This window comes from Nicrophorus vespilloides, unplaced genomic scaffold, assembly GCF_001412225.1.
Source record: "Nicrophorus vespilloides isolate i.1.1-1 unplaced genomic scaffold, Nicve_v1.0, whole genome shotgun sequence".
NCBI lineage: Eukaryota > Metazoa > Arthropoda > Insecta > Coleoptera > Silphidae > Nicrophorus > Nicrophorus vespilloides.
In genome coordinates, this window is record NW_017095728.1 from 1 (window position 1) to 15,744 (window position 15,744).

At 37.1% G+C, this 15,744-nt stretch overlaps 1 protein-coding gene across 5 annotated transcripts; it reads right to left on the reverse strand.

The window, feature by feature from the left end:
- Positions 1-1,774: 1,774 nt before the first annotated feature.
- LOC108561319 (paired box protein Pax-6) lies at positions 1,775-15,701 on the reverse strand. Of its 5 annotated transcripts, none has more exons than XM_017919201.1 (9): positions 15,319-15,701; positions 11,861-12,003; positions 8,590-8,815; positions 8,347-8,527; positions 5,377-5,596; positions 3,942-4,091; positions 3,792-3,892; positions 2,644-2,828; positions 1,775-2,053 (listed from the first exon to the last, which is right to left on the reverse strand). In XM_017919201.1, exons 2-9 carry the CDS (start codon positions 11,871-11,873, stop codon positions 1,810-1,812), a joined length of 1,320 nt encoding a protein of 439 aa, XP_017774690.1. In that variant the 5' UTR covers positions 11,874-12,003; positions 15,319-15,701; the 3' UTR covers positions 1,775-1,809. The 5 variants fall into 5 exon arrangements, with proteins under 5 accessions (XP_017774690.1, XP_017774716.1, XP_017774707.1 ...); XM_017919227.1 differs by having other exon boundaries at positions 3,804-3,874; positions 8,590-8,818; XM_017919218.1 differs by having other exon boundaries at positions 3,792-3,874; positions 8,590-8,818.
- Between the last annotated feature and the right edge of the window lie 43 nt (positions 15,702-15,744).

Here is a 15,744-nt window from a genome sequence, read left to right on the forward strand (position 1 = left end):
GTATATAGGCGCGTTGGAAAGGTGAGATATTCAGCTTTCATACGAGTATTCGATGATGAAAATACCTTTAGGGGTTGTCGAGAAATTCACGAAAGACCGAAAACACTGAAAAAAAAACGCGAAAACCGTAATTTTTCTGTTATGTATAAGACGTTAAGTATGTGTTTTTTTCTTCAATTTCTACAGCTCATAGCAGGCGACTCGCCGATGAAACTACAAAGATGTATGTAGGCTTGTTGGAAAGACAAAATATTCAGCTTTCATACGAGTGGTCGATGATGTAACTATCTTAAGGATTTTTAATAATTTAAGTTGTGAATATAGTTTATATGTGATTTGGAAATGTTTTCGTTGGTTAATTGTGCATTTTAAAAAAATCCTCAATTCACTGATTTTCATTCGGGCTTTTGTAATTATTAGAATGCACTGGCTGTAATTGAATTAAATTTTGTATAATTGCCGTTTTTATTGAAATGCAAATGTATTGTTTAGATCGGACTGGGAACGTGTTAATTAATTGCGCAATTCAAAATTAATTCTCATTTATAATTTTAAACGTGACGCTGGCAAAAAAAAATTATATATATAGAGCGAGAAGAGAGAGAGAGAAAATAGCGAAATGCGCGAACGTACGCTATAATTAAAATTTTATCTACACACATGGTATATACTATATAGTTTTGTACGCTGTAGTAACAACGGGATTAATGATTCAATTTTCGCGCGCCGCATGTCTGTGATTCTTGATTCGAAAACTATTTTAAACACTCCACTCCGTCACTTGTATGGAATTAAGATTAGTTTTAATAAAAAAAAAAGAAATAAATAAATAAATCTGGAGGGACAAATTAAACGTTCGTCGCATTCCGTGCGAAGAAGGGTGAGACGGAATTAGGTGTGGGCGGTCGACGGTGAGATTGAGGGTGGAAAGGAAGGTACAGGGCACGAGAGAGTACTAATAAAAAGCTATTTAATATTTGGGGTTGGGCGTGCTAGAGTTTTACAGTTTCACCCCGCTGCCATCCGTAAATTTCATTGTCCGTGATCAGTTTAAAGTGTTCGTGAGGGTGGCTTCGAATTCTCGGCTCGCCGGGCGCTCAATAATGTGCGAACTAAAGTAGAGGTGGGGATGTGTATATATCCGTTGTTCTGGTTGCAAGGTTCGTTTGGTAACTCTCTCTCTCTCACTCACACACACATATATTCTCTATCTCCGCATCTCTTGGGAACCCACTTACGTTCATGCCATTTCAAGAAAACTTTAAATAAATTATTTCACTTCAACACTATCATTTCATTTCAAATAACAACTAAATGATAATCACATGATACAATTCAAATAATAATTCAATTGAATCAAATTTATTTTAGTTTAATTAAATCTTTAATTACTATGAATTATATTATTTTCCATTGAATAATGTTTTTATTTAATCAAAAATAAATGAATCTTTGATTTTCCTAATTTTCTGAACTTTATTCTTAAGATTTATTGTTCCAAATCGGAAATGTGGGATAAATTGGTTTTGGTTTTGGAACTCTTTAATAATGCAAATGTAAAGTAAATTTATGAATATACAACTTTATTACATAGTATGAAAATATATTATATATTACAGACAAATCTTGATTCTTTTTCTTTATTAAGTACAATTATTAAATAAAATCACATAAACAAATTGCTTTTGGCGTATCGGGAGTGTTAAATCGTATAAAAAATTAAACATTCAAATAGGCTCTTTTGTTTTTTAATCATTTGATGCGTGTCAGGATGATTAATGAGTAGCAGCACGTAAGTGAAAAACTAAATTAGTAGTGGTAAAGGAAGAACTTACCAGTTCCAGTGGATGGTACAGACGTTGGTGTGGCAGATGATGCATATGCTGGATGCGTTGTCTGCTGTGCGTGTGCCACTGCTGGATTGCAGGCGGCGGCGGCTGCCCTCGAGTTGTACGAGGAGCTGAGGGAATGCAGAGGATCGTGGAACATGTAGGGATATCCACTGGGATCTCTCTGCTGGAGACAACTACTACTTAAACCGCCGGACATTGAGCTGCAACACGAAAAGAGAAGAAAGAAAGACCGATGAGAAAATGCGTGGAACTACATTATCAGATATATATATATGTATATGTATAAGAATTCAACGTCTGTATGTGTTTCTTATACAAACACAAAGGTGTCTGTCGGAATCTCGGCGACTTGACATGCTTGCAGCGGTCACGTCACGTCAGCGGCCGGCCTAGGGATTAGCCTGTCGACCGCTTCAATCCTGCTACTTAGTCGCAGCAGGATACTACGAGTCGAGGGTTCGCTTCGAACTTTATTTTATTTCACTCTTTTTTTCTTCTTTCATTTTGATTTTGTTTCGATGCTAGGTGAAATGAAAGAAAGCGTTTCGGCTACTGTGAAATGTATCAGCACAACCATTTCCACCACTATTTAGTTGTTGGCAATGATTGTAAATTGAAATGGGTTCGGGTGGGTGCGCGAGTGTGTATAAACACTTATTTATATGTAAATTGGCGGAAGGCAAGTTGTAAAGTGCAGGCGCAGCAGCATTAAGTTAATGCATTACAAGCCATTACATCTGAAATTAATTAATCCGTCGGCTAGTTTGCGTGTTGATGGATTTAATCATACCTATATGTGTCGGCCATTGTGGCGATGGGCTGAGGAATCGACGAGTACATCGAATTGAATCCCGAATTGATGGGCAGTCTTCCAGCTGACGACGGTGGGCTGACTGCGACCTGTTCCACGGCTCTCCTCTGGTTCCTCAGCTTCTCTTCGCGACGCCACTTTGCACGTCTATTGCTGAACCAGACCTGAAACCAAACCAGGAAATCATTATTATTATTATTACCACATCTACTGTTTCTGCTGCTGCTATTGCTATTTGGATCGGACCAATTGCGTTTTGATTTATCGCTTTCCGGGGACGTGGAAAAGATTGTAACTGTGACCAGTAAGCGTGCTTAATGTAAACGGTCAGCCCACACAATATTGGCTATGTCATCGCCCCGCTACATAAATAAAAGAAACGTTTCCCGGTGTACGTATGTGTGTATGTCACTAGAAGGGAAAAAAGAAGGGAAGGAACCGACGTCATTTTTCACCCCGCACATACACACGACGACAAATATGCTATGTAATAGCCTTCTCTCCGTTCCATCTCTACTTTTTTTTTTCCCTTCTCGCTCTCGCTAACACCCCCGCTCCGTCCCCCCACAGTTCCTTCCTTTATTTTTCGTAGCACACCGCGAAATTACTCCGGGAAATGTTTGGAGTGTAAATTTTGCAAAGAACCAAATTCGGCACTCGTTCACTGCGAGATCAATACCACCGACAAACGAGCCTTGAAAACATGCGTCAACACCACGTTGCTTCAATCCACTATACACAGCGATTCTGTTTGCCCATTTTCCAAGCCCAACCAAAACGCCATCCCGCCTCTCATTCTCTTTCACTCATTCATTCATTCATTCTGTGTCTCTCTCTCTCTCAACCCTCGCGATCTCCCTTCCGCGAATCCTTCTATTTGCATACAATGATAAATATTATTCTACAAAAGATCACAACCCCCAACTAATAACAACCCGAAAAACGTCAGCTCGTGCACGCGCTCCTTATTAATAAACCCATTAATATTTGCCCAAGATTTTATTGGGGTTCCACCCCGTCTGCAAACAGACCGAGAGACATCATCATCACTCGGCAAACATTTATGTCTACGTATACGGATGATCGAGCGAGGGCTTGCAGATTTTGTGTGAAAAAAAATATGTTACCTGGATACGTGCCTCAGGTAATCCTATTTTCTCAGCTAGTCTCTCCCGCGCGAACACGTCCGGATAGTGGGTCCTCTCGAATTCTGCAATCAAACCATTGTCTGCGTTTAAAAATTAACACTCAATAACTCGCAAAAAATCGCGCACTACCTTTTTCCAAGCTGTCGATCTGCTCGTTGGTGAAAGAAGTGCGGTTCCTTTGCAGCTTCCGCTTCAGCCTCAGACGAAGTTGCGAGTCTTCATCTCCAGAAGAGTTGTGCTCGGAGTTGCCGTCGGATGTGTTCTCGTGCAAGACCTCAGCTGAAAGATAAAAATTAAACTTGATTAACACAACACTTGTTTATTTTGCGCTCCGAACGAATTTCCGCATCGACGGCTTCGATTCCTTTTGAGTCATCAAAAAATAAAGGGTGTTCGAAATTGTTGCGGGGAAAAAAACATATAAATATTTAGCCTGCGTTTTCCTCTTCTACACATTTAGTTCTCTCTGTATATGCCTTTGCTCTTTGTATTAAATTAGATTTTTGCCGGGTTTATTATGTCGGCTGATTTATGTGGGCGCTTTAAGCGAGAGGGAGAAACGCGCTAAATCCATGTGTGCGTTAAAGAGAAAGAGAGAGAGAGAATGAAGGGCGGCCCGGGGAGAAATATAATATGTATTTAAAATAATTCAGTTTGGCGAGGGACGATGCTCCAAAATGAACATAACTTCCGCGCGGATAAACTTTCGCTGCCCAATCTAAACTGGTAATTGTGTTGGCGGTAAATTATGTCTTAACACTTGACAACCGCACAATAATAACTTCAACTTCTCCAAATGATTATCAAACCAAATTCATACAACAATAACATATAAGCAAGTTCTTATATTTAAACACTAAACTACTGCACAAATCAATTAATTATATTATATAATTTTATTAAAAATATATAATTATCGAATATCTAAATATTGAATGTGTTTTAATTTAGTTTAATTAAGAGAAAATATTGATCGTTTATTTTGTCTTATGCGAATATGAAAGTAAGAAGTAACATTAACAACAATGTCTTTTTTGTTCATCCATTTTATGCCTGGAAATGGGGGGAAATGTTCTATAGGGCTTTTCTGGGCTAAGAATGAGATAAAAAGAAGACACTATAAAAAAAAGAAGAAGTTAATTTGGCCTGCTCCGTATTTTTTTGTTGTTGTTGTTGCGTGTGCGATCCCGAGGAGGAGGTAAAGTTGTAAAAATTATCTTGAAAACAAAAGTGTAACAGTATCAGAGATAGATCCAGTCATTCTAGCGCAAGAGTCTTCTTCCACTGTTTCCCACCACCCGTCCGTATCCCTCTTTACTTCCGCTTCTGTAAACTCCACCCCATTTCATATCCACCCTCGCCATTTCATTCTCCTTGTTTTATTTCATCTTCTGATCCTATTGCAGTTCCCCCTCTTAAACTTCCCTACCAACCCTGTTTATGTTTTCCACAGACGAAATTTCAGAATTTACATAATTATGTATATACGTTTGTATATACATATACTATATATTATATAGAGTAGATGTACGGCTGTGTGTGTATATAAATAAGAGATGTTTACCTCGTTTCTGGAGATCGTCTCGTGTGATTTGACTAGTTAGCGCTGAAGGTGCTGGTGGTAAACTGAGATGCGGCGTGGTTGGCGTTCCTGGATACCATGCCCATCCTGGTGCTTGTCCATTGAACATACGCAGTTTGTCGTAGACGGATTCGTTCTGAGCTGAAGCCTGCTGTTCCTTTTGAGAAGCAAGATTGCGGAGGACGCGGTTTATGGACGATACCTATAACAATGGAAACATAATATTGAATTACGTGAAATCAGCTGCAGCGGTTTTTATTTGATTTAGTTTAAGCTAATAACGCACGGGCCGAGGTGTTATCCTTCCGGTCGGATAGTTACGTAGAATGGTCATCGTAATGGGGATTAGCAAGGGGTGCGCTACATCTGCTACACATTGTTTGCATACGCCTGTTTCCCATAAAGCGAAGCAAAACAAAAGGAAGAGCGAACGGAAAAACGGAAAAAGATGATGATAGACGATAGACGAACAACAATTTACAGAGACAATAACTAATTTATACCGAAGCAAATTATAAATAACGAAATGCGCGGGCGCGCAGGTCCCTCCACGCCTGGCTTTTCAATTATCATAAAGGTTGTATTGTCTCTGAGGGAGTTAGGGGTGGTTGACTCGTGCCCTGGGGCCAACAATCACGCGCGGTCTACCGAAAGGGAAATCAGCGCGGTTTCATAAATTGAACAATTTAATTCACAGAAATTCAATTACGCTTCACGATAAATTTCTTTTGAGTTCATTTTGAAATTCCCGTTATTACCGTAGGAAGACCGGGGGTAGCGTGTGGAGGGGTTCGGTGCCGTCGTCCCTCAATACCAGGGCTATTTCACATATGACCGATCACGAATTGTGCAACACGCTTAGCTGATCTCATTCAAAAAATTTCGCTGCCTCCTCTCGTGCGCGCCCCCCCAATTTTTATTTTACGATACTCGCCGCCCCACTTTTTTTTTTTTCATGAATTGCAAACGCATACACACATAAATCAGAACCATCCTCAGCTTCGTACCCTCGCATTGAAGCAAAAAAAAAAACATTATTATATAAATCCAAACTAAAATGGGAAGAAAGAAACCGTGGAGTGGAGGAAAAAAGCCACTACACAATGACTGCAATCGCATTTCCGATATCAATATCTGGATCTGATCTCTGTCGCCAACAGAAGGACCCGATGACATGTGGTTCCAACAATACTCGCACACGCTCTACATATATTTACATTAATTTCATTACCCTAATTGCGTTTCCACCATTTAAAACCTCCGAAATCGTCGGCCAAAAATCGCTCATTGTGTTTGCGCGGTCCGCCGCTCCCTAATTTTCAATGACTTGAAAAAATTTGCATTTCAGCAAATACTAATAACAGCAGCAACCAACAAAAATGAAATAACAGGATGGACATTTTCATTTAAATGTATTTGATTCTTCTTCGCTTCGCTTTTCTTTTTGGTCGCAGCAGTACTGGTAAACACCGCAAGAACTCATCTCGTTTTTGAGGCCTTGGTCCTTCTCCTATCTCTCTCTCTCTCACTCCCTCTGTATGTGTGTGTGTGTGTATTTCTGTGTGTGCGTCGGTATGTGGGGGTCTAGTTGCCAAGGAAACCAACCATCAGTTGGGGGAGGTGTGTTGGAACGCGACCGAGGGGATTATAAAAATAGATAGAGATTACAGAAAATGGTGGACGACTTGCAGGAGACATAAAACAAGGTAACTCGACGTACAGTTTTATATGAAAAACAAAACAAAAACAAAAAACCACGGAAATGTAAAAGGAAACAAAAAATATGTACGTTAGAGGGAAATTGCGGTTACGGAAACTGGGCGGCAGGCGGCGAACATAAAATAAGCAGTTTAATGAATTTCTTCCAAGATCATGTTAAATATATATATATATAGCAATAGTCGATATATATAGACGTGGGGCGCTGAAACGGCCCCATTTACAGACGTTTTCGTTCTTACAGTAGCATTTCCTTTTCACGTTCGATTGCACTCGAATAGTTTGACCTATCATGTCTGCTTTTACCCCTTACACTATTTATGTGAAAAACGGAACTACCGTTTCGCAACGAAACTCTACGGCTCATCCACATTCTATTAACCACATCGCACACCTCGCATCAACAAATTGAACTAATATTACTTTAACAAAGGTGAAATTAAAATTATAATTTATTACGTTCTTTTCTTAAATGAGAATATTGTAAATATTTCAATATTGACGATAGCTTCGATTATTTTTAAAATATCCGAGTGATAAGAATTTAAAATCTATGAATGAAAATCTTGCGTATCTTTCAATAAGCGTTTATTTAGTTTATTATAGTTTGTGTCTAATTGACTTGTCTTCACTTTCATTATTATTATTTTTTTTCGGGGGAAAAATAAATATTGAAATATGGTATATATAGGGTTGTTTTGCGCACGCGTGCCTCCTCCGCATCGATATTTGCGATACGCATTGCGTGGAAACGCGGCCCTCTAACTGTCTGCGCCTTACCGGTCCGATTAAAAGAGGGATGAACTTTTGGACAGCGAGAAAATGGCGCCAAGGATGCACACGACTCGGAGCTGTTTATTTATTTATTTATTTTTTTTTGCCCGTCGTCTGGTTTCTATGAAAACCGTATAGGCGTTCCGGTTTAAAATCCAATTACTTGTCATTCATCCCTCCATCAGGGACAACCGTCTGTGAGTGAAGATGTTTCTTTTCTTTGGTTATTTGTGTACTTAGGGGTAGTCGCGTACGTGCAAACATTGCAGTAGATCTTGTCACTAATAGAGTTTGCGGAGCGTTGACATACGACATGCAACACAAACAAGAGGCCCGGGGGCGACTTCTGCACGTTATAGGTAAAATACGTTTGCATCTGTGTTTATAAACAAAATACAGCTTGTCGCATTTTATAAGGGTAAGATGGTGATAAGATGAGATAGGTTGAAGGATACTTACGCTTGGAATGTTGTCGTTATTGCATACACCCTCTGATAGCAATCGATCTCTGATTTCCCATGCGAAGATCGACGGGCATTCCCTCTTAAAATCTGCGATCTTGTTGACGACGGGCTGCGTCGCTACCCTTGGTTTGGAACCTCCTATCGCTCTCGGTTTAATTGAACCGGTCTCGTAGTATCTGCGAAAGATTAAATAGATCGTTATGCATCATGATGACTGTTGAACGGTGATGATGATTACCTTCCCAAGATCTTCGAGACGCATCCGTTGGAGACCTGCAGGATGCGCGAGATGTCGCAGGGCCGAGCACCGGAATGTGCCAGCTCCACGATCTTCTGCCGCGTGGAATCCGGAAGCGGGCGACCGTTCACGTAAACGCCACCTAATTGATTGATGCCACTGTGTCCGGCCGTCGAGCAACCGAAGATCGCGTTCTGGCTCATGGCTGCATGATGCATTAGATCTTCTTCTGAAAGTAATTTGTTAATTAATAAAACGCTCTTCGCTTTTAGTGCTTTGAACTTCCAGACCAACTTTGAAACTTTCGCGTGTGCAAACATATTTCTCACTATCTCTCTCTCTAGCATATTCTCTGTTTCTCTCTTCAACATACATGCTTAGCTTCGCTTTACTCTATTCACTAATGTACCGACGGATTATAACGCACTTAAACCCCTTTTATGCTAGATCCTCTTGCGAATAAAACCACTTTCAACTAACTATTGATGCAAAAGGTATTAAATGTTAATGTGTTTTACGTCTTTCGCATTTGTTCATTCATAATTCGCGAAGAGAGAGAGAAAAAAGACGCGTTGGTAGGTGGGTGGGTTGGGTGGTTTTTTGCATGGTGTTGGCGGTGGCGTTCATCTTGGATGGGTTGGCGGGGAAAGTAGTGAAAATGGCGTCCCTTTTGTTGACTCGGTAACCCGTGAGTTCGCGACACTCGCGTTCAAATTGCATTAGCCTTAACATTACATGGAGAATTGAGGATGTACCCAGACGTGAAAGCGAGGAGTGGGGCCTCTTTAAACCGGCAAGATGGTGACAGCAAAGTCGACCAGACCTGAATTAATGATTCCAACCCGTACGCCCGCCAGCCACCCGACGATATGCATGACACTACTACGTATATCTATCTCTCACCTACTCTCTATCTCTGCATATACTTCCATTATTATTTATATCAAGAATTTAATTAATTTACTAACAACCTCCTGAAATGTGACTTCCGCTAATGGTTATTATATACACACACCTATGCATCAACACTTCTATTTACATATACATACATGCATGAATGTGTATATATGTATATATATTGGAACGATATCGGTCGGCCACCCCCGATATACACAATCTGGAAACGCGCATCACAGGTGTGTGCGTCGTTCCTGTATTGGAACCAGCCACTGTGAAACGCGATTGTCGCAAGCCCTCAGATTTTGCACTTTTCTACTCAACACCCACGTGAATATATATATATACACACACACAGAATCTCTCTATCTTTTCCTCTTTCTCTGTTCCACTTGCACATAGCTACCAGAGACGCGAGAGATGACTCTCTTTTCTTATTTCACACATCCCACTTCTGATTTATATATATATATATACCAAAATCATATTAACTCTCTACCACATTGCGGAATTCTCTCTAATTTCCTTTTTTTTTCTTCAGAAAACTCGAAATGCACACTCGAATGGCAATGCCTCTTTCAGGAAGCCCATTCAAATAAATATAAATCCTATTTCGTGCAACAAACACATTTCCAATTAAATAACATCCTCATATATAGATGTGTGTATGTATTGGAAGGACCAAGGAATGTGAAAGAATGAATGAAAGGAAGGAAAAGAAGTAGAAGAAGAAGAAAAAAAAGGAGAATTGGGAAAAGGGATTCGCTTCTATCGCATTCACTGGGAAATCTATTTAAAGTCCACAACAGTGGCCACCACTTGAACTTTTTTTCCTCAAACTCCCCGATAATTCTTTTCTTCGTATAATTGATCGTATTTTTTTTGTATGTTGCGAAACTAAGTACCAATATCAAATGCTGTGCAAAAAACATATAGATGTTATAAATTCATTATTATTTTGTCAAAATATTTATAACTGTAACTTTTGTCACTTTTCTTATTGTTTTAATTAGCAAATGAATGTTCTTGTTCGAACGATGATGATTCACTTTCATGCAGATTGATCAATGATGAAATAGAATTAAGGGGATTTGGGCCTACGCCATGTAATTGCGATGTCTTTTTCGACCGCCATAAAGTATACAAGTCGTCGTCAATCGGATATTACGTGGGCTGTATATTAATTCGATCGTTATGCGTATATGTATGTGAGAAGAGAAGAGAGAAGAGGGTGTAAGCTAAAAAAAAAATCCTCGAGTTAATTGCAGCTTGATTAAAGACCGCAGCATGTTCATTATATTGTGCGAGAGGGGGTGCTATTATACAGGGGAGACCGATTATTTAAAGGTTCAAGGGGGTCGCTATGTATGAGTGTGTGTGTGTGCGTACGAGTGTGATTTGAGAAAACCGCATCCCTGAAATATTTCAACGGCGACACAACAAAAGGATGATAACTATGCTACGAATTTCACACCACGAATAGCACACCCCCAAATTGTGCGTCACCGCAGGTTGCGAAATGGGCAGCAATTTTCATTTCGACGAGAATATAAAAAAATGAGCAATGAAATATGATTGCATATCATCCAACGTCGCACAAACCTTTTTTTTTTCTGTATCATTCTAACCTTGATTTGTTTAGGAATATTTTAAATGAATTGAGAAAAAGTCATAAACTTTACATATTTAAATGAATACAATTAAGCTGATAAACTTTATTAAATGGATTAAGACAACAACAAAAAAATGTTTCATTCTCAATAAATTACATTTAAAATGTACAATACTTTTCACGTCTCAAACAATATAATTATTGTACAATACAAATACTTACAAAAAGGAATTATAAAAACCAATATTAATATTTTGTTTGTTTAAAATATAAAATTAACAATTATTAATTTCGAGCTATATAAATTTAATAAAATAATTTTGAAATGTATTCAATGGTTTTAAACAATCTATTGTAAATTGTCCGAAACTATAATAGTTTGTAATACGGGATTGTAAGTTTATACCTGATAATTGGAGATGGAAGTTCATGAATATGCAATAGCTGCTCAGTTCAATGTTATGTTAACATGAAACAATTCATTTACATTTATTTGAAAAATTACAAAAATAAACAATTTTGTTATTAATATTCAATAATTATAAGAATGCACTAAACAATTCGATTAATATTAGATATATTTTTCTTTGTATGAATACAAAATTGTATTTTTGAGAGAGTATTTGAGAATTCTTGAAAAATTGTAGGTAGTTGTTGATTTTGAGCAAAGATCAAGTTGGTCCTATTCAAATGACGCACTTAGAACGGTAGCAGACAGAGAAAGGATTATATAGTATATAGTAAGGATGAGATTAACATTACCTTTATGTGGCATCTTCCAGAAGGTCTCCGTACAGGTGGGATCACGCAGCGACAGTGTCTTGGCCGTAGAGATGACGGGAGAAAACCCGCCCGGAGTCGGGACGGGTCCGGATGTTGCTCCCAGCCTGAACTATTGCGGACACCTAGAAACAATCAAAAGCCGACCGTCTGATTATTATTATTATTAAGAAACAAAGACCCGAGAGTCCGGTGAATGCGGTGATTCGGCACTATTCCGTCTATTCTATTTATGTATCAATCGCAATCAGCGAACAATGGGGAAGCAACAGACGTTTCGAATTTGTCTTCATTTACGCAGAGCGGTTGCCGACCACCCGTTGGGAACAATAGCTTCGGAGAATTGTCGCTACAGCAAAGCCATCATATATCACCGATCACTACATACTCCACTACATACAACTCTTTCTTTTTTTTCGTTTAATTTGATATACAAACTTTTATTTCTATTTCCATTCCTCGAACGTCGAAGTGCCAGTAGCACAAGGCATCATCGCCACCTGCGTTCTACACTCCTCCTCCATTTATCTCATTGTTACTAGGTGTTATTATGCAGACGTCCAATGTTTTGACACCTCAATCGGATTACAAAAGTCGATTGATTGATTTGTATTTTATGTGTCAATTTCTGGTTACCGCGACCATTTATATTCAATTACATTTCATTCCTATTTAGGAATATACGCTCACTTATCAACCCAATCAAATCCGATATCTCTCATTAATTAAAACAAACCGCTGCGATCGAAAAGCGCATTCAAAGATAACCATTCATTATTAATTAATTAATTAATTACAATTTAAACAAATTATTATTATATTAAAAACAAAAAACAAAAGATGGGCAGCAATCATCCAGATCGAGATACTTGAACTTTAGTTACTGCAAAATTCAATTATATTAACGGGCTTAAACTGTACAAGTTTACACCACATCAAGGAATCAAGTTTCTAATGAAATTACTTTTCCAAACCACATTTCAAACCATCTTCTCAAGTAAGTAAGTGAATACACGCAGGTATCCGCAATATTCTTACTTAATATTAATTAAATTACTAATTTCCACATCAGTTTTACTTAACTAAAAAGTAACAATATAATTGCAGTCGATATTTGCATAAACTCTAATGAATTTTAAGTAATTTAATTGTATTGAACAAAAATCGATTTTCCGTGATTAATTATTGTTTATTTATACGTCGACTCGTATTATATAATTATAATAAATCCCAATTCGAAATAGATGCTGAACAGATGATGATGAAAATGCATCTAAATTAGTAAAATATCAATGCATGCGAAAAACGCAGCGCATTATTGCGTCGGGCGATATTTAATTAATTAAAACGCGAAAGATTGTTAATTAAATTGCAATGTTGATTAATTAAATGCAAACACTATAATTCATTAATTATATTTCGGAATGGGACGCATCGCGCGTATCCAATTTTACTTTGTTTATAGTAATTTCGTTTAATTGAAACTTTCGAGGCGAACTTTTCTCTCCATTTTTCCTCGATTAAAATGTATTTAGTAATTTTAAATGAGAATTTAGTTAACGTAACGTCATATCATTTTGTTAATATCGTTTAATTGGAAATAAATATTTCATATAATTGAAAATAGTAAATTCAATCAAAGTTCAGGATTGACTCAACAACTAGTTAAGCATTCTGAATCCAGATTGAAGTATTAAAATAGTTTTCATTCTAAATATATAAATATTCAATTAATTTACTTTATATTAAAAAAAAATATTTCTCAAAGTTTTTATATTTTTTGTAATAATTATTTTATATAGTGGAGTAGAAAAACAAACACATTTATATAATATTTAAGAAATATTGAATAATTCGATATGAATTATATGATAGAAATAAACAATTATTTTATTTGTTTTATTATGCAATTTGTAAAGTGGAATTATTGGAATTCACTGTAAACTACTGTTATAATTGTTTGTTTATATTTAGTGTAATGCAAGGAATACAATAAATATTGGAGTTTATGTATAATATTCACAACAATATAAATTATAAAATATTTTGATCAGCAAATAATCAAAATGTTATTATTATACAAATTATAATAGTGTTGATTATTTCATTATTCAAATAGCATACTTTTTTTAATTGTTTAATTTAGATAAATTAATTTTAAGTTCAGTAGTTACCTTAACAAATTATTTATATATTATCATTTGTCAATGATTATTTAGAGTGAAATTATGTAAGCATTTTGAAATGTATAATAATGCTAATAGTTTTATTTTAAATATCTTTGAAATGTTCATGAATTAATTCATTTTATTAATGAAAATTAATATTTTCATGCGATTAATATAAATATGTATTATTCAAACATTACAATTATAAAGATTTTTCTCAATTACAAATTTGATTCACGAATAATTTATTTTGTTGTTACAATTTATAGTCTTTATAGTTTAGTTATTATTATATAGAAAAAAAAATCAATATTAATATTGTTACAATATTTGCATTTTTATCATGTAAATTTAACTGATTGTAATTTTATACTAAAGATTGATTTAAAAAAAATTGTATTGTAGATATAATTTTAATTTCTATTTGCGTCATGTCAGTGAGTGCAATTAAAATTGTATGTGTTTTTTTTTATATGGAAATGTGTATTAATTATTATATTTATTTATTGGTGTGAAATTGAGATGCATGTTCAGTTAATCCAATTACCGGCTTTCGGAGCTTTGATGTTGCAATTCGGTGTATTCCCTGTGTAATGGGAAAATATTTGGTTTAAACGGGCATTGTGTATTGTTGCGATTACAATTTTTAATATATGCTGTGCGGTAACATTGCCGTTGCATTCGAATAGAAAGTAAATAGCAAAGGGCTCGTTTGGAAGTTGGCTTTTGATGCAGCCTTTGCTCCTCGCTACAATTTCCCGCGAATGCGAATAGAGAGAAAAAAAAAGAAGAAACGTACATACAAACATACATAGGCGCGCACGCGAGGGAGGGCTTTCTGTGCATTAAAAACTTTTATACACACATAAAACGGAAATCTTTTAGACCTTTTTGAAGTTGCGGCGGTGTTCAATTATATATATACGAGCGCATGTATGTATGTTTTTTTTTGTGTGTGTGTTAAACTATGTACATTTTTTTCTTGTATAAACTCTCGTAATGTGGAGTGCATGTCGAGTGTGTGCTGAATTAACAAGTCGGTGCATTCAAAGGTTATATTCCTTTTTATTTACACCTTTGATCTTCTCCTTTTTTGCGGGCTACCGGAACGGTATGAACGAACATCATTAACTTGGTGGGTGTAGTATATTGGAGACGATGATCGTCATTTCTAATTATGCGTCGAGTGGTCGGTCGCGTGTGCGATTGATATCGCCGAAAGGAGAGACCACTCGAGGATTTGTCGAAGGGTTTTCAAGTTGCGGTACTCACCTCGTGGATATACAGAGGGCTTTGGGGTCGGCGGCGTCGGAGATGTTGTTCTCGGATGATGATGAAAACACGGATCGTCTTCCTGTTCGATTCCGATATAAAGAAGTGTCTGTTCCGGAAGAGTAGCGTAACGCAACGCAAATATAAATAAAAGTAAAACGTCGAAGCACGTCGGAGAAGGAGGAACACTCGAAGACGCTTTAATAAGCTCGGTTGATTGCACAGACGCGATTCCGGTTGATTTGACGGTAATTACCCGTTCAATCGTGGTCCGGTGATCTTTCGCACAGTAATGGCACGTGCTCAAGTATGATATGTGTTCAAGACTACTGTGCTACCATGCGAAGCGGACCAAAGACTGGCATCAGCACCATCCATGTCAGTCAGCCGTGCAAGGGTGACTTGATCCTGGAGTCTGGTTGGGCG